The 20,016-nt window shown below is 35.7% G+C and overlaps 3 protein-coding genes across 4 annotated transcripts; 1 reads left to right on the forward strand and 2 right to left on the reverse strand.

Moving 5' to 3' along the window:
* Positions 1-2,551: 2,551 nt before the first annotated feature.
* Positions 2,552-8,867, reverse strand: LOC124404629 (cullin-4A). Of its 2 annotated transcripts, none has more exons than XM_046878961.1 (11): positions 8,286-8,867; positions 7,612-7,975; positions 7,005-7,193; positions 6,315-6,461; positions 5,983-6,169; positions 5,710-5,899; positions 5,323-5,624; positions 4,624-4,854; positions 4,261-4,539; positions 3,965-4,117; positions 2,552-3,691 (listed from the first exon to the last, which is right to left on the reverse strand). In XM_046878961.1, exons 1-11 carry the CDS (start codon positions 8,596-8,598, stop codon positions 3,596-3,598), a joined length of 2,451 nt encoding a protein of 816 aa, XP_046734917.1. In that variant the 5' UTR covers positions 8,599-8,867; the 3' UTR covers positions 2,552-3,595. The 2 variants fall into 2 exon arrangements, with proteins under 2 accessions (XP_046734917.1, XP_046734916.1); XM_046878960.1 differs by having other exon boundaries at positions 5,710-5,902.
* A 1,120-nt stretch (positions 8,868-9,987) lies between these two features.
* On the reverse strand, positions 9,988-12,273 carry LOC124404113 (cilia- and flagella-associated protein 300-like). Its single transcript, XM_046877994.1, has 6 exons — positions 12,158-12,273; positions 11,996-12,077; positions 11,749-11,818; positions 11,464-11,636; positions 10,307-10,479; positions 9,988-10,232 (listed from the first exon to the last, which is right to left on the reverse strand). The coding sequence occupies exons 1-6, from the start codon at positions 12,250-12,252 to the stop codon at positions 10,028-10,030; spliced, it is 798 nt and encodes a 265-aa protein (XP_046733950.1). The 5' UTR covers positions 12,253-12,273; the 3' UTR covers positions 9,988-10,027.
* Positions 12,274-14,233: 1,960 nt separating this feature from the next.
* On the forward strand, positions 14,234-18,793 carry LOC124404426 (alpha-1,2-mannosyltransferase ALG9). Its single transcript, XM_046878531.1, has 12 exons — positions 14,234-14,337; positions 14,756-14,894; positions 15,057-15,262; positions 15,448-15,561; positions 15,680-15,790; positions 15,953-16,235; positions 16,339-16,455; positions 17,117-17,330; positions 17,610-17,751; positions 17,863-17,992; positions 18,254-18,384; positions 18,624-18,793. Exons 1-12 carry the CDS (start codon positions 14,258-14,260, stop codon positions 18,772-18,774), a joined length of 1,818 nt encoding a protein of 605 aa, XP_046734487.1. The 5' UTR covers positions 14,234-14,257; the 3' UTR covers positions 18,775-18,793.
* The last annotated feature ends 1,223 nt before the right edge of the window (positions 18,794-20,016 follow it).

Here is a 20,016-nt window from a genome sequence, read left to right on the forward strand (position 1 = left end):
TTACCGTTGTTAAATACTTCGCAATGTGTCAATGATTTCGGGGTAAACCATGCATGGCAAAGCATTTTCTCAAAAGCTAGAGTATGCAATTGATGATGGATGAAGTGTATTTTAATTGTATCATTTCTACTTGTAATTTCCCTTTGCTGTGTGATGAGAATGGGGCAGTCTGTAATCGATAAATGTAATTCTTCACTTTGGCAAAATTACTTTTAATGAACACGTCGGTATTCAGTGAACAGCCATCGTATAAAGAGGGATCGCTCTACTCACCCCACGCAATGATTTCTAAAAACAGCACCTTTTTTACGTTAGATGGCAAAACTTTGTCCAAAAACTGGTTATAGGTTTCTTTTGTGAGCTTTCCAGATTTTGTGACTATTGCGTACACATTCTAATACCGTTCAAATAATTGGTTTATGTCATGTAGAACTCGAGAACCAAATTTGCCACTGACTTCTTGGCGTCAAACGAAAGCTGCTGGTAATAGTTTGGCCGAATGTGCTGATCCTTACTGTGCAGTGTACGAGTGCGTTAGGATTCATAAAGCATATGCATCACTTTGGTGTTGCCGTGTTTGGTAACACGACGTGCACCGTGGTTTATTCTTGATTAACTCAGAGAGAGCGACCTTTGGCAAGTTTCCTTCTCAATAATGTGTTGAGTCGCGACAGCGTCTCGCAAGAAAGTAAAAGCGTTTTGTAACATTTTCAATGGTAATCTTTAGATGGTGATTAAACTGTGTAAATAAAAAAAGGCTTCTAAGATTTAGGTATTATAAATAATAGGTGTTGGAATTTTTTCGTTGTGTTTTTATTACAAGTACGGAATCTTATCCTATTTACAATGTTGACAAAATCCTACGAAATATTTACCACAAAAATAAGTCTCGTAGCAGAGTGACTTGAATGTTTGGTACAGCCTGACGCGACGCTAGACTCTAATAGTTATTATTCATATCGGATTAAATTGGCATGATAATTATACGCGTATGTTGAGAAATGTTGATCGGCATTTTATTACGACTGACTTGCAAAAAATTTCAGTAATTAATTGTATCTAAGGGATTAGTGGCAACGCTACTTTCATCTGGAGCAGAAAAAAAAAAAGTGAATTACCCGTTTTGTAGCTATACGATAGTGAAAGTGAAACTGAAACTTGTAGCCAAAATTAACAGCCATGCAGCTTAAAACGCGAATTCGATTTTCTACAATAAATGATTCAACTATTAGTTTCGGCACATTAAAAGCTTCATTTTCAAAACTTAGTTGCAGGAACCAAGTAAAATTGGTTCATTCTTTTCCATGGAGAAAAAAAAAAAAAAAGAAACTAATCAAATACTTTATTTCTCTTTTAAATTGAGAAAGAATAAAATAGTAAAAGTTATTTCATACAATTGAAAAGCTGCCGGATGACGAACATTATTCATTCGATAACTTTCATTAATAATTATGTATAATAAGTATTCAATTTCACCTTCTCTTCTTGTAGTCGAACTTTTATATTGATTATTATTCAGTTCTGCTATTGATTTCATTTTAATTATCCATATTATTCATTCATTACTATTGTTGTTACAGTCGAAAAATCGTTTTTTTCATTGGTTTAAATCTTTTTCTTCAAACATTGCGTATGTTTACAAAATTATCACAATGTGGGGTTCATTGTAATTTTTAACACACTGTTTAGTTGGATTTTTATTAATTTATTTATTTTTTTCTTCTCTTTAGCCCTTCCTTATATAGGTACTTATCATTTATTATTCTCGCGTTTGTTTACGATAACACTAGACACACTTTTTTTCATTTCATAAGTCTTTCCTTTTATTTTCTTCTTTATCTTTAAATTATTATTATTATTATTATTATTACGATCATCATCATCATCATCATCATCATCGTCATCATCATCATCATCATCATCATCATCATCATCATCATCATCATCATCATTATTATTCACTCAAGGAATAATTCATTGACTTTGGGTAGGCAGCAGAGGTTCAAGGAAATATTTCTTCAGCATTGCACACTATTCTATTTTAAAACCAGCTACGCCAATCAATTTCTCAATATATCACTTTATGGTCTGTTGTTCTAATAATTAATGTCTGATAAAAAATCACTGTTTAACATTGAACGTCCAGAGTTCATACGCTTTACTTTATGCAATCACATCATATTTGCAATACACGGTTGTGGAACGAACTGTTGAACGAACAAAAAATGAACAAGTTTTAAAGACCACGCATTAGGCAGTTCATTTTTTCTTTTTTATCTTTCAAGCCAAATTAAAGTTTTTTTTTTCTTATGCCTTGCCATTTTCGAAAATGGAAAAACCTTCGTAATTTCATCATATTTTTGTTTTTTCTTCGTCTATTCTGAGCAACTGACGTTAGTCAATTCTTCAACACAAAGTGCGACAATGACTGTCGCTGTCCTCGATAATTTATGATCCATATATAATCAATCGTTCAGTCTTGCCCACAAATTTCTACAAATAATATTTTGTAGCCTGTTTAGGGCTAATCGTGGTGGGAGACGTGTTTTTCGTTTGTATGGATTTCTTTAGTCCTTCCGGTAGATAGTTGGAAAAAATTTCATGTCCACTTTTATTACTATGTCCATGTTAATAAGCTACAGCGACAATTCATTTATAACATGTTATCATAGATATTATGATTTCATTCCAGAAAAATGACAGAATTGCGATGCTATTTTTTTGATTTCAAATATTGTTTGTTGTTCTCTATTCTGTCAGTTTCTTCAACAAAATTTTCTACAGAGTTTAAATACGCATCGTCAGCACTGTACGCAGTATAATAAGTATGCCGATAAAATCAAAGAGTTATCCATAAAGGCTTGATCGAACAAAGAAGTGTTTGTGTCATCCAAATGAAATATATTTACCCCTTCGAAAAATTTACCGCAAACTTTGTACATTCGTCGATTGTATGGAACGGATGATTTTTTTTTTTGTTTTGTTTGTTTGTTCGTTTTATATATCTTTTGTCTATATAAAAGAAACTATAGCTTTACACCCCTCTGAGTTTGATGAAAAAACAAAAAATCTAACTCATAAAGAGTTTGGTGAGGCTGTTTTCAAGTTTTATTAATACAAGCGAATTTCGATAAAATTGGAAACTTCGAGTTTCAATTTTCTAGATAAGCAATAAGTGAAAAAACTAAGAACCCTTATTGAAACGTCGAACAGATCCTTATTTTCTGAATATATTCGGGGGATATTATCTCAATCTGTTTGCAGTTCTTTGTTCTTCAAAAAAAAAAAAAGTTACAAAAAAAAAAAAAAAAAATCATTGTAGAAACGTTCAAGAAACGTTTTGTAGGAACTTGGATAAACCTAACGAGCTCTCCCAATTAAATATTTGATTTAAGATCGACGATTCATCTTCCGAGATGAATGATCTCATTGAGGTCTTACACGTCTCTTCTTATTTACTTGTTTTTTTTTTTTTCTTGTTCAAAAACAACATCTTGTACCCTAACTTGCGACTGCGAACAGTAGTCACATCTCGACACGCACTGCACGGTGCTAAACCGAATAATCCTATCCTCAGCTTCACGTTGGGCTGAGGTTACGCTACGTAGTTGTATTGATTAGCGTTATCTTTATCGCGCTCCATGTAATCTCTGTCTATCAAAGATTCGATTCTTTTCTTCAAGTCTGCAGGCTGAAAAAAAGAAATCATGTTTTTCTTTCACGTTGATATCCCGAAGTAATACATAGAACTTTATTCAAATCGATGAAATATTGAGTCGAAGGGTTGGCCACCTTTAAAATCTGGTGTGCACCGCTCATGAAATCCCTGAAATCTCTGAAATCATGGCGGTCTTGAAATCTGGCATGCGCGCAAGCTGATGAGTGGCGCAAACCCCTCGCGCTGAGCTTTAAATTGCTGGACTTTTTCAAATACCTATTTCTAATTTCAGTGACCTGAACATACCTTGACTGGAAATTTAAGCTGGTTGTAAAGTTCACTGATGAGTAAATTATGTGTCAAAGTTTTCCGCATTTTCATAATCCTGACTATGGCCGCGTCTATCTGGTATTGCCTATCTTGATAAACTCTTTCCTCTGTTGCTTTTTGTTCTTCGTTCTGAAAATAGCGAGCAGTGATTAATTATTGCGTTCAACGTCCTTTTGTTACATTTTATAGAGCACAGAATACATCTATAATTGTAACAGTAAAGGAAAAAAAAAAACATCACTAATTGGTTGTAGATAATAAGCAAAACATACCGTTTCCTTCATTTGTATTTGGTTGATTTTAATTCTGAAGAGTTTATTCGTGAATTCCGCGTTGAAGACGAACCTGTCGTTGTCGGCAACGTCTCTACCTCGAGGATTCTTCTGCAAAACTCTAGCCTTGCCGCAGGCCAACGATTGTAGAGTTCTTCGAAGTTCACCATCTTCTATATTTGTCGCGGCTTTAATATCTTCAAGGGAAAGATTGTCTGTTTCGTTGAATAGAATCAAAACAAGTGCTTGGAACAATGAAACTTGCAGCTCTTTGTTGCCCTGCAGAAATATAAAGTTATTATGTTGACATTGTTGTACAATAACTAGTACGTAAGTAAGTAAAGAGTATAATAAAATAATTACTTGATTGAACCACGCTTTGAGAACGCAGTGTCCCAGTGTTGGCTGCCACTGTAATTTTCTCCCGCTGTGCTTGCCGAGATAAAACTTGTTGAACACGTCTTGATACTGTACCATTTCAGCAGGTAAGGTCACTTCTAGTACAGGATAAGTTGGCCAATATCCCATTGTCAATATAGATACTGTGAGATCTAAATTACTGGCCGAAAATTCGTTTTGGAGATTGCCCGCGTACTGAAAGCGAAGCGAAAACTGTTACACAATTTTATCAAATCACATGAAGAATGAATAGATCAGACAGTCTAAACCAATAGTTGACAAATAAAAATAACCGTTCGAAAAATCTTCTGCAGTTTTATGTGTTCTGTTTGAAAACACATTGGCACATATGCAATAGATATTATTCTGAGAGATTCTGAAAAATACAAGCTAAGATGAAAACAATTCGAGAAAAGGTTTTATAATTATGACGTTTAGTGACTTCAGTTTTTGATCAGATGCTAATGTTTTTATGCTCATTTTTTTTCGCTGACCAAATCCTCAAACATAGTATTGAAAATGTTCAAGTATTAACGAATAACAGCGGCGGAGATTTCTTAATCAGTTTCTTCTCTTACACTAAGTTGTAACTTAGACGGTACAGCCAATTCATCCTTGAAGTATATTAACCATTATCGTCATAAATTGATGAAAATTACTCACTTGTTTGAAGGCTATATTTATATCTTTACTAAGTTCCATATCCTTGAACATTCCTTCAAGTTTACTAGTGAATCCACCACCGCATTCTTGCTTGAGTTTTGAGAGCATCGACTTTTCAGCATCGACAGACGCCGATTTTCCGACCAGCAGACGTTTGGCAAGATCCTTTTTGTAAAATGCTTCAAACACGTCTTTACCATGAATAAAACGAAATAGCACCATTATCTTGTCGAGTAATCGTTCGAGTTCCTCTTCCGTTGCCTCTTTGTTTCCTGCACGTAGCTTGCAGTCGACGAATTTTGCTGCAATGAAAAAATTTTAATTGTAAACAAGCGGTAAAAATTTCTGATCTGACGAGGCTGATTCTAGAAACTCGAAATACGTCACCTATTAGTTCGGCCGGTTTATTTGCCCGTTGGTTTATGAAAGCTTCGAAAGCCTCCTTTAAACTGTTGCCAAACTTCTCATTTCTGTGAAAACACGTGTTCACTATATTGTCCATTTTGTCTTTGAAATCTAACAACTCCTGAACCATAGTTTTGTCCTTTTCGGGATCAATCACTATTGTTCTTCCCTTCTTCTGAAACGAAAAAAATGCAAGCTCAGTTTCAACACTGTCCAAACAAACACCATGAAACTAGACAAAAACTCTCTTTTTACCTTAATGTAAGAGTTAAAGTTAAGGCAAAGTTCAATCAGGCCATTTTTGACACGGCTGTACAAATTGTAGAGAAGCGACAAGTCACTCGTTCTATTTTCATCCAACAAACCGCTAAGACCCTTCTGTAAAAGGCTTGTTATGTGCTCTGATAATAATTGTTTTTCTACAGTGTGTATGAGGGACCATCTGGAAGAACAATTGTGTCATTTAGACAATTAAATTAACCAAAATAGTGTGAAGTCCCCATATTGTAAGGGTTGCCTCAATAATCAAATGAGTTATATTACAGAATTTAGATAAAATTCTCAGGTAATTTCTGAGCTGTACTGACTTTGTTGATGTATCGAGGTAGTGCAACAGTCGTTCATTCTCTTCCTGAAGACGTTTGTCAACGTGAGCCAGATATTCAGGCACGTCATGTTCGTTCATAAGCCGTTGTCCCTCTGCGGCGTATAATCTTTCCGTAGCCACCAAAAATCTGGGTGTGAAAAATATTCTAGATAAAAACTGCAGATAAAGAAATAGAAAAACGTTCCGATTTTTCGTTTCCCTGAGTGAGATTGAACCTTTTCACTTACTTCTTGCCGTGACATATCGCATTTTGCAACACTTTTTCTGTATTTTTAAAGAATTTTAAAACTGAACTGTTCATTAATAGAAAGCAGAATACACATATTTGCATTGTTAATAATATCGTCATTACCATCTGTGAAGATAAATACTAATAATTGAGCAAGCACAACAAATGTCAGAGTTCCAAGCAGCCAGTTGAAGTGATGAGTAATAGTAAAAAAATTGGAGAACTGTATTGAACGCCATATTTTGCAAAATTCCTAAAAAGCCAGCAGGTGTTAGGACAGTTTATATAGGACAGGACAGTTAGGACAGGACTATACAAAATATTCTGATTTTCAGAATTCAGATGATTTCTAAACGAGATGGTTCAATAAAAATTAAGTAGCAAATGAATTGTCAAACATGAATCAATGCTCTCACTATCAGATTTCTATGCTATACATACTTGGCTTCAAAGGCTTCTTGGTAAATTTGTAGATCAGACAACATTCTTAGCAAGGATTTTAGAAGAGTCCGATCTACCGTATCCCCCTGGCGTTCCTTTTCTATCAGCATAAGCAATCCTTCGACAGATCTGGTCTGCACCAAGTTGTTTAAGACTATGTGAAGTCTGAATAAATGCAGCCCCATGTCCCTGTAATGAGAATAAGTAACCAATAATCAGTTTAATTTTGTTCAATTTTCTACTTTTCTTTTTCTCTCAGCTTGACCGAGGAAATTAAGGATTTGTCTGTATGTTCATTTTGGAAGTTGTTGAACGAAAGAAAAACCAGAATTCGATTACATTGATGTCAGTCTGAGTGGCTGCTAAATTTCCAACTCTGCTAGATAAACATTCAATTATGCACTAATATTTAATTCAAGACAGAATTTCCTTCCTTTTGATGTCTTTATAATGACATATATAGGGATATACGTATACAAAGTAAATAGTGAGTTTAAATGTGGATCAAGGGTTTGAAATTTTCATGAATTTGGTAAATTAATTTGTCTCAAATATTGCGGCGAGCTTAATAGTCCAATACAAATAGTGTGCAATATGAAAAACGCACCATATGGATGAGATGCTGGGATTTTGAAGAACGTAGGTTCTGTCAAGGTACAAGAATATGCTCCTTATCATAATCATCTGTCGGCAGTGAGACTGCCAGCACTCATTCATCTTTTTGAGAAATATATGCCTGTCCATAGACTCTGCTAAAAACTGTTCGATATTAGCCTTAACGTGGGATTCGGTGAGCTCTGTCAAATTGGCGTACAAAGCCGAGGCCATTTTGTGATTGCACATGTTTTCCACAGCCTGGTACAACTCTTCCAGAGAATACCGGATGCTTTTGCTAGTCTGGATGGCGACGACAGCTTCCCGTAACTTTTCCCACGTACGCTCTTGGTAATTGTCAGGAAGCTTGGGCTTATCTGTATTGCGAAGAAAGAGTATAAGCAAGGTAATAAGAGTAGTAAAAATCTGTGAGTAGACAGCTGAAAGCATGAATAATAAGTATGGCAAAGGCGTAACTCCGAGTCTTTGTCCCACAAGAATATAGAGACGAGACTAAGACGCCAGAGAGGGACTGTCTAAGAAACGGCAGGTAAATATAAACGTGAATGTCGCAAGTTTAACACGAGATTCGGCAAATTGCCAGAAATGACACTCTTTGGATGAATTACAATTGGCGAATGCGAATTTGAGGTTAGGTTGAACTTTGGCTGCTGATGGGAAGCTTACTTTTGAAGTTCTTTATTATAAGTTTTTTCGCCGATCCTGGCTTCGCGTTCGTTGCGTTCGGTGATATTTTGTTCACCCCATTCGGACTGGCGACAGTTAGAGCCGAGAAGTTTGCCCTCTTCTGGGTGTTCGCCGCCGAGTCGGTCATGTTTTCAATCTCTTCAAGCTGCTCAGCCGTCGAGCTGCTTCCCGTTGTGCCGTTCGGGTGCCTCGCGCGTTTCGCACTGTGGTTGAAATTTACCACCGAGTCAGTGGGCACCGATCTTTTCACCTGTGCTGTCGGCAAGAGTTGGGTTCTCCCGATTCTAGACATATGATCGCATCATGCGGCCCCCTCGGCCTTTTCGCTGCTCCGTTAGGATGAAGGGTCCTCAAGTTTCGGGCTCGAGCCTTGTCGCAATTCCTGTAATCGCACCAGATATCGGTGAAACTCCTTCCTTACTTCCTTACTTCTTCTACTTCTTATTCGTGTAATTTTTCTATTTATTGTGAAAATTTTAACATCACCAGCGATACGAGAATCAAGTGTACTCAACTTTGACGACGGACTATTATCGTCCTCACACACTGGCAATTGACAGCTAGCACGCATGCGTCGCCATATTATCACCGTCATGCATCGCGGCCTCCGTTACATCGAGTGACATCTAGTCAATTATACGGGATTTTTGGTTTTTACTTTACCGTTTGATGGTAACAATCGTGATGCTACCATCTAACGGTAGGAATGTTTGAAACCTTCATTGCCGATGTGAAGTGGAGGATCTGGTTATTGGGATTCAAAACGTGTTTCTATACCGAAATAAAGGCACTTCAATTCAATAATTTCATTTTAAAGTGAATGGGTTAATTTGAATAACTCGTTAAATACAGACCCAATGGAATCTAAAATCAACTCCAGTCTAGTTTAGAAAGAACCCAGACAATAGGGAAATAGTAATCAAAATTTGTCGATACCTTATCGATATATCATTATTAGAATTTTTCTTACATTTTTTCTGGCTCCTTCGTCAAGTCTAAAAAGTACTGAATCGACAAAATCGAAGATCTAATCAATAGTCAATAAGAGCGCGTTGATTAGAACCAAAATCAATAAAATACGTCGATTTATTTTCGGAATATCATCATTTGAATTCTTGTTATTTTTTTCCGCTTTTCACGCGCACAACTCGAAAACCACTGAGCCGATGAAATCCGAAGTTTAAACAGTTTTTACATGAAATGCCGCGCCGTTCATTAATTCTTGAGTAATCATCGGTCGAAAAATTTATCACAAACGCACCCAGACGTTCATTTGAAAATGGTTGGAGATGATTCTTTAAACCTTAAAACTTGCAATTTGAGTGAAAGTTCGACTGTTCATTTCGTGTAAAATAAATTTTTGGTGATGAGAAATTCCTTGTTCATTGTCAGAATGCCGTCAATTTTTTTTTTCTTGCAATATTTCGAACGATTTCAAGTACCATTTTTCAATCATCCTAAACCTCCAGTGAAATATATCATGATACGAAAATCAAATCGAATTGTGTTGTTCTATTATTTTAATAGTGCGTTTACGCATTCGATTCCTTTCCATTTCGTTATATTTGAATTGTAAGGAAATTTTAATTCCATCCAATCTGTAAGATACAATTTCGTTTCTATCCATTCCCATTTTCAACCATAACAATAGTGATAATAAAAAACGCATCTGTTAAAAATTATTCGTCTCATAATCTCCTCAACATATTTGTAATTATGTTTTACAATTTTTTCCATTCTTCGCATCCGTCCAACTGATGTAGGAAAGTTGTGATTTGACGATTATTAGCATCTACCAACAAGAACCCGATATTCTGTTGGTCATCAACGTTTCTTGGAAAATATGCATCGCCGGAATGCGTAGCGACAACTTCTAAAACCATCGTGGAAATGGACAAATTGTTTGATTCTTCGAGTTTATCAACTCTGTAAGTGAATTAGACGATTAAAAATGTTAAAAATTTGTGTAAAACCGTGAATGAAGTCTTGGCCATTTTTACCTTATTAGATCTTTGTACAGCACTTTGGTGACATCTAAGTAGGGCTCCAACACATCTTCGTATTGGCAAAGTTTGCCGCCGATAACCAGCATTTGCATAATACGGAATATGAATTCTTTTCGTTCGTCACTTTCGTACAGCATGTATTCCTCGGATTCTGGATCGAGCAGCATCTGCAATGAAGTTATTGAATGTCTGTATCTGATGAATATGTCTCCATCCGAGTTGGGACGATATTTATATTTGCAACGTTGTAATCTATAAGCTTGAAAAGTGACATTTCTGTAGTTGAAAAATTGGCTGTCACAAAGTAGATAACACCAGGTAACTTCCATAAGCCAATAGTTATTTGCTTCTACTGAAAAATTACAATTTTTGAGTTGTGTCAGTCCGGATCAAACAAAATCTCAGTTATATTTCATCCACCATTTTTTTAAAACTTTCTCAGAAATATAGCATGGATAGTTCTGATTGCAAGAAAAATTCTGTATTATTTCCGAAAAAAAATTGAGACAGGTATTCCAATATAATATCTAAGGAATTTAAAGAAATTCTAGAGAATGTCGGAATAGAAGTCAGATTTTTCCCGAACTTCATTTCCCATTGGAAACATGAAACACTCCTAAGATCTCCCTTTTCTGACTATTTCTGACTAAGTCGAGTCAAAGATGAATATCGGACCAATTTCTGAAGCAAACTCATACACTCCTAGAATCCAGAATTTTATTTTGTATTGCAAATTTGAAAAAATCCGAGTTCTGGTGTTTCTGCGTATCTTCTGATCATACCGAATTACAATGGAAAACTGAGATGGATTTTTGAGAGAAATCAGTCATTTTTTACGCATCAGTTGAAATTATTTCTTCCGAAATGCCGGCGAAAAAATCTGGACACATCTCTAAGAGATACTTCGAATAAAACTAGCATATTATTGTAAGAACTTTTTAACTGTTAGAAATCCACGTCCTGAGTAAGTTTGCAAAAACTATTCAAAGTTTCGGAACATAATATTCATCAGGGAAAGTAAAGAATTAATCGAAATTCTACGCAAAATAGAATAGGTACATTTCTGATTACATATGCTACTGATGGGCTAGAAATAATTACAGTGTAAAGAGATACCAATTGAAAATGAGGAAATTGAGCTTGAAACTAACTGCTCTCAAGTTATCGGTTATCATGTCTCCCGCCTCGTTGTACCTGATGGTCTTCCGAATTTTATTCGAATCATAGGTGATGTTATTGCTCGGGTCTTTCAGCTTATCGAAAAAAGACATCGTCAATACGGAGCATGGAATTTGCTCTGCTTTAACTTGCGTCGCAGTAATGCCTGAAAAAACATTCAATTTAGAGTTTAGAACAAACACTATATGCAGAATTACCCAAAGCAGATTTTTAGCTATTGAAATTCGGACAAAAAAATGAATCACGATTTTCTTCACCTTCGTTGCACCAGCTATTGTACTTCTTGGTTTTCAACTCTTTGGCGACAATCGCGTCCTTGAAAAATGACTGTAAGTGAAAGGAGAATGATACGAAGATTTTTGCACTTTCTCATGAATAAAGTTTGAAACTCATTCGACTCAGAAAATCTTTGTATAACAATATTCATTTCATAAGCAGAAAGCATCGTTTAAATTTCGCAACAAATTGAAGCACAGCAATTCAGAAATGACGTATAAAATTTACCTCAACCAGACGATATTTCAGGTACGGTTGAAAAGGTTCGTTGAACGAAAAAGTTTGGATGTTTATATTGTGTTGAACGCCCCTGGAAGAAATAAACATTCATGGCGCATGAAATTTGGATACATAAAAATCAATTTATAAAACAAATGACTTTCATATTACCATTTTTCAAGTAATTCCTGAACTCTTCGATCGGTCAAGCACACGTAATTTCTTTTTGCTAGCGGCACAAAGGTGTAATTCGTATCCAGGTCCATCGTTTTCAAACAAGCATTTGTTTTTTCTGTTAGATCAATAATTCGATTATTATCTCAGGGTGCTGGCCAAGACCAATTATAATCGTTGCGATACAGGAAGAACTGATCTTCGATACCTGATTGGTCCTTTCGGCTGAAGAGAAGCTGTAATTGGCTGATCGTCAGAGTATTTGAACTGCGCGTGTAAGACTCGAGTTCCATCATTGATGTCGGCGTAAAAGTGTTGGATAGGCTGATGGTGGCGCCTTATTACCAGCAATGCGATTACAAAGATGCAGATTATGGTGTAATTGCATTCATGCAAAAGGATATTTATGGAATTGTTGCATTTCTGTAATTTATATGAGGCACTCAACACGTGAGTGACCTGTTAAAAGCCCTGTTTCTGTAAAACCCAGTTTAAATTTTGTGAAATGCTTTTGTTAGTTGATAAAATGATGTTTGCGTTTTTATAGATTTCTATTCGAAGACTTTCAGCGTCAGCAGCTGCCGAAATATTTAATGCCAAAATCGAAAATGTCTAATTTTAATTAAATACTCCACAAAAACTATAGAACGTACAAAAAAATAAAGTCATGTAAGTGTCAAGTAAAGTTTCACAATCAGTTTTATGTAAGGTTCTAAGTATATAAATGTGTGAAAAAAAATGTAGACTCGCAAAAATTGATGAAAAATCCCACTATCTGCATTACCGCACCTTACTGTACACAAGCACCAAAAATAACGAGTTGGACATTCTAGATGCTTATCAATATTTTTTAAGCGAGATAAATGTATGTACATGCGATCAATTTTTGCCCCGGCCGATCCAAAATATAAAGTGACTTATATCAAAGCATGCAGTTTCTATACATTTAACTTCTCCAAACCCTTGTGTGAATTCTAATATATTCTTGTGTATATAGAGTAAGCAATGGATCCCTGTTGCGGTGCTCATCCCATCTTCAGCAGCGTGAAAAAATTCTGAAAATACCCGCCCATGTACTAAATTGTCCATGTGCAAAATGAGAGCATTAACTTGGTCAATCAGTTCCATTGCAATGGCGAATGTGTCTATCCACCCAGCAAACAAATCAAAGATTTGCATAACAAATGTTAACATCATGCTACCTGACAAACGAAAATAAGGGTGCTTATTCTGTAACTACAACAACAATTACAACGCTAAAAATAACGGTTATTTCCATATTGGCGATGGTGTGGCATGTTTGTTTGTTTCGCCTGCCGTCTTTTCGTGATCCGTTGTTTTTAGTGTTGTTTGCAGCTCCCGGACTGCATTCTTGGGGAGAAATAGCGAACAGGATTGTAAGCACCCAGGGAAGAAACCTAATTAGGCCTAATCGGCTATCGGGTTCGCTGATTAACTATCAAATGTGATCCGTAGATTGCATTAGGTGATACTCTGGTCGATTTCGAGGCTGTCGTATATATCTCCAAATATCGAGGTCCGTGTATCAAATGCGAAAAAAGCAGCCCCATTCTATACACAACTCTAAACACAAATACTCTCATTCATTCTTATTTTACGCTGAAGTAAAAAAAATGGCACAGATTCTACGAAATCGTAACAGTAAATTCTTCGAATTCATGCCATTTCTTTATTTCTGCGTAAAATGACAATGTGTTGGAGTATTTTTGTTCAGAATTGTGTATAGAATGGGGCTGTTGAGCCCATTTCCGCGTTTGAGACACGTGGACTTCGATATTTAAAGGGGTAACGCCTGGTATGGATGGAGGGAGAATCGAACGCAGATTTAAACCTTCCGTCTTCACGCGCTCTTCAAACCTACGTGAAATAGTGATGTTACTCTTCAAACGCTAATGCTGATAAGTATCGCCGGAATACTTCACTGTTTTTTTGTTCACCTCTGCAACTCTGAAACGCACTAATCGATCGCGCGAAAAGAGAATTTGCGCATCACGCTTGTCATCGCTCCAGGTTGCCAATGGTTAGGCGCACCGTATTAAATAGTAGTTGATGACGTTGACGGGGCTTGCTTTAAAAATGGCACCGAGCCAACGTCATCGGCAATTGTTTTACCTTAAAAAAGATCAGAAGAAAAACAATGGGAGGAAATTATCAAAGTAGGTTTTTCTCTCCCTGATTCCCAATACGTTTCAGTCCTTAACGAGTTTTAATTACTTTCCTTCGATTCACATACGCCATTTGACATTTGCCGACATTTTAGGTTAGGTTAAGTTAGGTTAGCTTATTCTATGTTATGTCAACAAATGTCATTTATGGTTTTCTGTCTGACAATAAATCTCTGTATTTATCTATTCACTATAAGTATCTATATTTGACAAATGTCCGCTAAGTTATCGCTGCATAAATTAATTATACACCACAGCTGTTTAATAATTACAAATATCAAAATGAAATGGAACCTTCATTGCCGCCTTGGAAATTGGATGACTTTTTTCAGAAATCTCCTGACCAAACTATTTGACAAATAAGTTTCAAGTTTTTTCGTATCAATGTTTACATTTCTCTCACTTCTAGACCAGAAGAAACGACCGATTATGGGCTTGTCTATCCAGGCGGTGATACAGCGTTCAAACTGCTATTATCAGCCAGATTTTGCTCAGCGATATGGAGCCACATAACGGATTGCGATGAGACCTTCAATTATTGGGAGCCGGTATGAAAAACAATTGAACAATCATGAAAATTTAGCTACATCTTTAATTTCTTGAATTAAAATGGAATCTCATTTCCAATTCGGATTCATTCGTCGTCAATCAGAATGCTGTACATATAATTTTTAATATTTAATAAGGAATCAAATAAATATTTTTTCCAGAGCCATTACCTACTTTATGGAACTGGTCAGCAAACTTGGGAGTACAGTCCAGATTATGCACTGCGATCTTACACATATTTACTGCTACATGTTGTCCCTGCAAAAATCTACTGCTCCTTATTAGAACCGAATCCTGTACTTGTATTCTACTTTATTCGATGCTTACTTTCAGTAGGCTGCGCCGTATCAGAGGTATATTTTTACAAGTACGTATATCTCTCATTGATTCATATATTTCACACTAAGTTCCTTCACAAATATAATAATTTGATAATTATTCGTGATGCGATCATTTTGTAATTAAATGAATAAGGAGTTTTGATTTTTAAGTCATCAAGATGCAAAATAAGCAATTCTACAATTATATATTGGATCTTTTTATCATTTTCAGAAATGTATGCAGAGAATTTGGAGTACACATAGCACGTCTGACGTTAGCATTTCTAATTTTTAGCTCTGGAATGTACATTTCAAGCGCTGCTTTCTTACCTTCGTCATTTTCAATGTGAGTCATTATACACTGCACTTCATTAAATATAACAATTTGTACATCTATGGTTCACATGTTTAGCAAAATCTTGAAACCATCTTGTCTAATTGATGCAATCCTGTTTCCATTTCAGGTACTTAAGCACCGTGGCCATAGCCGCTTGGTATGATCGTAAATACGAATTAGCAATTTTTACCACCGCTATTTCTTCATTACTTGGTTGGCCATTCGCTGTCTTGTTGGGGTACGTTTCAAACTTATGCCTTCTGTCAGAAATTAAAACTTTTTCATTTAGTAAATGAAAATGTGGTAACTAACTTCAAACGAAAACACGTACAATGAACTGTTTGAGTTCAGATTTCAACAATAACATCCATTATTAATTATTCATAATGATTGTTTGCAGCATTCCGATAGCAATAGAAATGCTCTTTCGTCGAAGAGAATGGCTGCAGTTTGTCAAGTGGGCAGCTTTGTCTGGTATCGTGATATTGGCACCGATGGTTTGGTTCGATTCCGTATTCTTTGGCAAACTGGTTGTCGCTCCTCTCAACATAGTCCTGTACAACGTGTTTACTAGTCATGGTCCGGACCTGTACGGCACTGAACCGTTCAGCTTCTATATCTTGAATGGCTTCTTGAATTTCAATTTCGTCTTTCTTGGAGCGTTGTTGGCCCCATTTGGATTGGTAGGAATATCGCGATAGTTACTGAGACATTAGCACCGGATCTAATCAAGGAACAAATCATCATTGGGATAATGACTATCGCATTTCTTTTATTCTGTTAAAGCTTGTAACTTGGATGGTTGTACCCGCGAGACCAAGAAGCTCTTATTGTCTGCCTTACTGGTACTCACTTGCGCCGCTCTATCTATGGATCGCTGTATTCTTCTTCCAGTCGCATAAAGTAAGTTCTTTGTACAAAGCATTCAAACTTTTAATCATTCAACTGACGAAATCAAAGCTAACAGGCTTTGTAATATTCGCGAAAATCTCTGCGTTCGACACTGCCAAAACTTCCTGAATTCTCGTTCGCCTCTCACTATGTTTGTCATTTTCTTTTTAGTTTAGATCGTCTACTTCTATACGTCATGATTTATGTTATAGTATAATTAATTGAAGCCAATGTTATTAATTAAGACATTGGAAGGTTTACTATGTATCACATTTGTGAACTCTTATTCTTACTTTGATCATGAAGTTCTGTTTTATTTCTTTTTCATTCTACTATAGTTCACAATTAATTTATTCGTCAGCTCATCATATCCTGTGTCTAAAGTCTGCAATTATGATGATGATACTTATTTCGTCAATTCAGTACTAATTGTAAGGTTTTGACTTTGAGAGTTTCATCTTAAACGATATAATTTTTACAATCCAATTTGAATAAGTACAAAATTATCTTCCTCGTCGGTGTCCTTAATCAATATACATATAATGTTTTATTTATGTTTCATACCATTTCTAAGTGACATATTCTAAACTCGATTCGACAGCTTTAATTTTGTCCAGTTTATGACTGCAAGCTTCAATTTAACAATGTGGTCGTTACTTTTCATGCACCTTAGGAAGAAAGATTCCTTTTTCCAATCTACCCCATGATCTGCCTAGCCGGAGCGATAACAGTTGATGTTGTTCAGAAGCTTTACTTCTTTGTCCGCACTCAAATCAGCCCGTTACCAGTCACTTCTCATTACTTACAACACACAGCGCCGATTATGGTTCTGTCGATGATTGTTTGCGGTTTACTTGGGCTCTCAAGATCGTTCGCTCTTTACAAGGGTAAGCAATGAAAATAAAACGAACCCGAATGTGCGAATCATTCTTTATTGTCTTAACTTAAATGACTAAAAGTGATACTCAAGTTGTATGATAGCAATTCTATTGTCGTTATTAATGTGATGTTTTGTGTTGTTGAACAATTTTGGAGCGCAATCGCAATCCTAAACTCTCTCATACTCGATTTGCTTCAATATTCATTCACGTTCACATTTTGCATCTCCTCCTGTATTTCTCGTGCAGCACTTCCAAACTATCACAATCATTGTTATTTATCTATAGGCTATTACGCGCCATTAGAAGTAGTGATGGAAGCCAACAAACTCGGATCTGATGGACAAGTACCATCTGACGTAAACATCAATTTTTGCATTGGCAAAGAATGGCATCGCTTTCCTAGCAGCTTTTTCTTTCCTTCGAACAAGTGAGAAGTATTCGACAATACTGTGAGAATAATGAAAGCTTCTTTATGCTCTCATCACTAATCGGAAATCAATACTTTTTTTCATCTTGCTAAATCTGTTCAACGTTTTAGTTGGAGGCTCCAATATTTGCAGTCTGAATTCACTGGACAGTTACCACAACCCTATTCGGATCAAGAAAATGGCACGAGTATTGTTCAGCCTCACTTTAATGACAAGAACAAGGAAGAAACATCTCGTTACGTGAGTATGGAACATTTTCGTTAATTACACTTGTAAAAAATTAATTTTTGTCACATGAATTCAGTGTTATTAAGTTTTTTGCATTTGCTACAATGTTCTGTATGGAATAATATTATTTTATTGATATTGTTGTTCAATTAAATAATTTCCAATCTCCAGCTTTTATACGCCGGTTCTGGCAATCTTTTGTTGTCGACACATTAATTACAATTATTAACATAGTGCATGTAGATTGGTTTCGTATTGTTTGCTAATTCACAGTTCGACGTTGGAAGATGTCATTTTTTACTGGACTTGGATCTTGGAAAAGAATCTTCCCTGGAACCAAATTACTCGCATCAACCTGATCATTTTACAGTGATTAAGACTGCCGAGTTTCTGGATGCGTCTAAGTAAGTCTATTGAAAAGAAACTCTCGTAATTTCTCGGAGTCATTGTTAAATTGAAGCAACTTCAGTAACAATAAATTTATTTCAGAGGTTTTCATACTGTTTCCCGAATTTTTATATTATTTTCACTTTGAACGATAATGAACATGCCATCAAACTGAATTGTAATTTGAATCGATGTTTGGTTTACGTTAGCATTCGGATATTAACTACCAAATGAAAAGTTTATATTTTTATTACAGATCTCATCCGTTCTTCAGAGCATTCTACATTCCATTCCTGTCGCCAAAATACTGTAGCTACGGATCTTACAACTTGCTACAAAGTACAAAGTTTAAATTAATGCCAGCGTCGTCTTCTGGCGGCAAGTCAAAATTTCCGAGGGCACAATAACGGATAATAAATAACCAAAGAAACAAAATATTCTTATTTTGTAACGCAACATTCCCGTCTATCATACCACAGAAATCGATTTTTACCCTCTGCATTTTATTACCGTCGACCTAAATTATTTACTATCTTAGGTCATAAAATTCTTTCATCTTTTTGCACCGTGAGATTTTCGTTTTTCGTATAACTCGCTAAAAGTCTAACTGAAAAGTTTTTTTTTTTCACGGCAGCAAAGCAACTTCCAATTATAATTTTTTCTGAAATTGTGAGATCATTAATGTAAATTTTTACCAACATGATAATTATCAGAAAATCCATGAGATGAGATTTAAAGAATACATTTACAGATCTGTTTTCGGTATGTATAAATATTATATTTACATATGTAGGTATGTATGGGTAGCAATAGTCTGAGGTTTAAGTATGAGGATTTACAGTTTAATAACTGTGGAAAATCCTTGCTACAATGAAAACTACCTGAATTACCTTGTCACGCTCAATTTGTACGTATATTTTCCGCTACTAGTCTTTTCTGTGTTGAACATGGCCGAATCCCGGCAAACACAGCTTACGTTGCATCGATTATATGACAATAACACTTGTGTTTGTCCGAAATAATGTGTTTTATACGTATAATGTAATAATAATATACCTAATGGCGTATTCAGATAATTTTTTTATTCTAGAGGTAAATCTAATTATATATACTAAATAGGCAACTGACAACTACTACGGAACAAAAAAAACTAGTTTGAGAATTAATGTCTCAATTGTAATTAGTTGTTATAAAATAAGACTTATTATCAGTTCTTTTGCGAACCGGTCAAATCATTCTTATGTCATATATGTAACAATGAGTACCCATATTCGGAAAATCCTGTTCATAGCTGAGGGAGTTTTCAAGATTCTAGGAATCATAGATATTGATTTATGATAAACAGCATTGTTTTTTGCAATATTTATGCCAGGAAACATAAACTGCGATTCAAATTTACACACGTTGAAGTCTTCTAATTCGCAAAAATGTAAGACTGGTCACGTCGTTCAGGCGTTGAGTCGCTGGTCGGTGATTTGGAATCAGTGCCGCTATACAGGGTGACCCAGTACGCGCGGACCACCGGTACTGACGGATTCCTTGCAAAAAAATGAGACTAAAATTACTCTTGACAATTTTTTTTTAAAGCTACGGTTTTTGAGTTAGAGCCGTTTGAAGTTCACCAATCACGGCGCAGATAGGACCAAGCG

This window comes from Diprion similis, chromosome 3 (assembly GCF_021155765.1).
Source record: "Diprion similis isolate iyDipSimi1 chromosome 3, iyDipSimi1.1, whole genome shotgun sequence".
NCBI classification, from domain to species: Eukaryota; Metazoa; Arthropoda; class Insecta; order Hymenoptera; family Diprionidae; genus Diprion; species Diprion similis.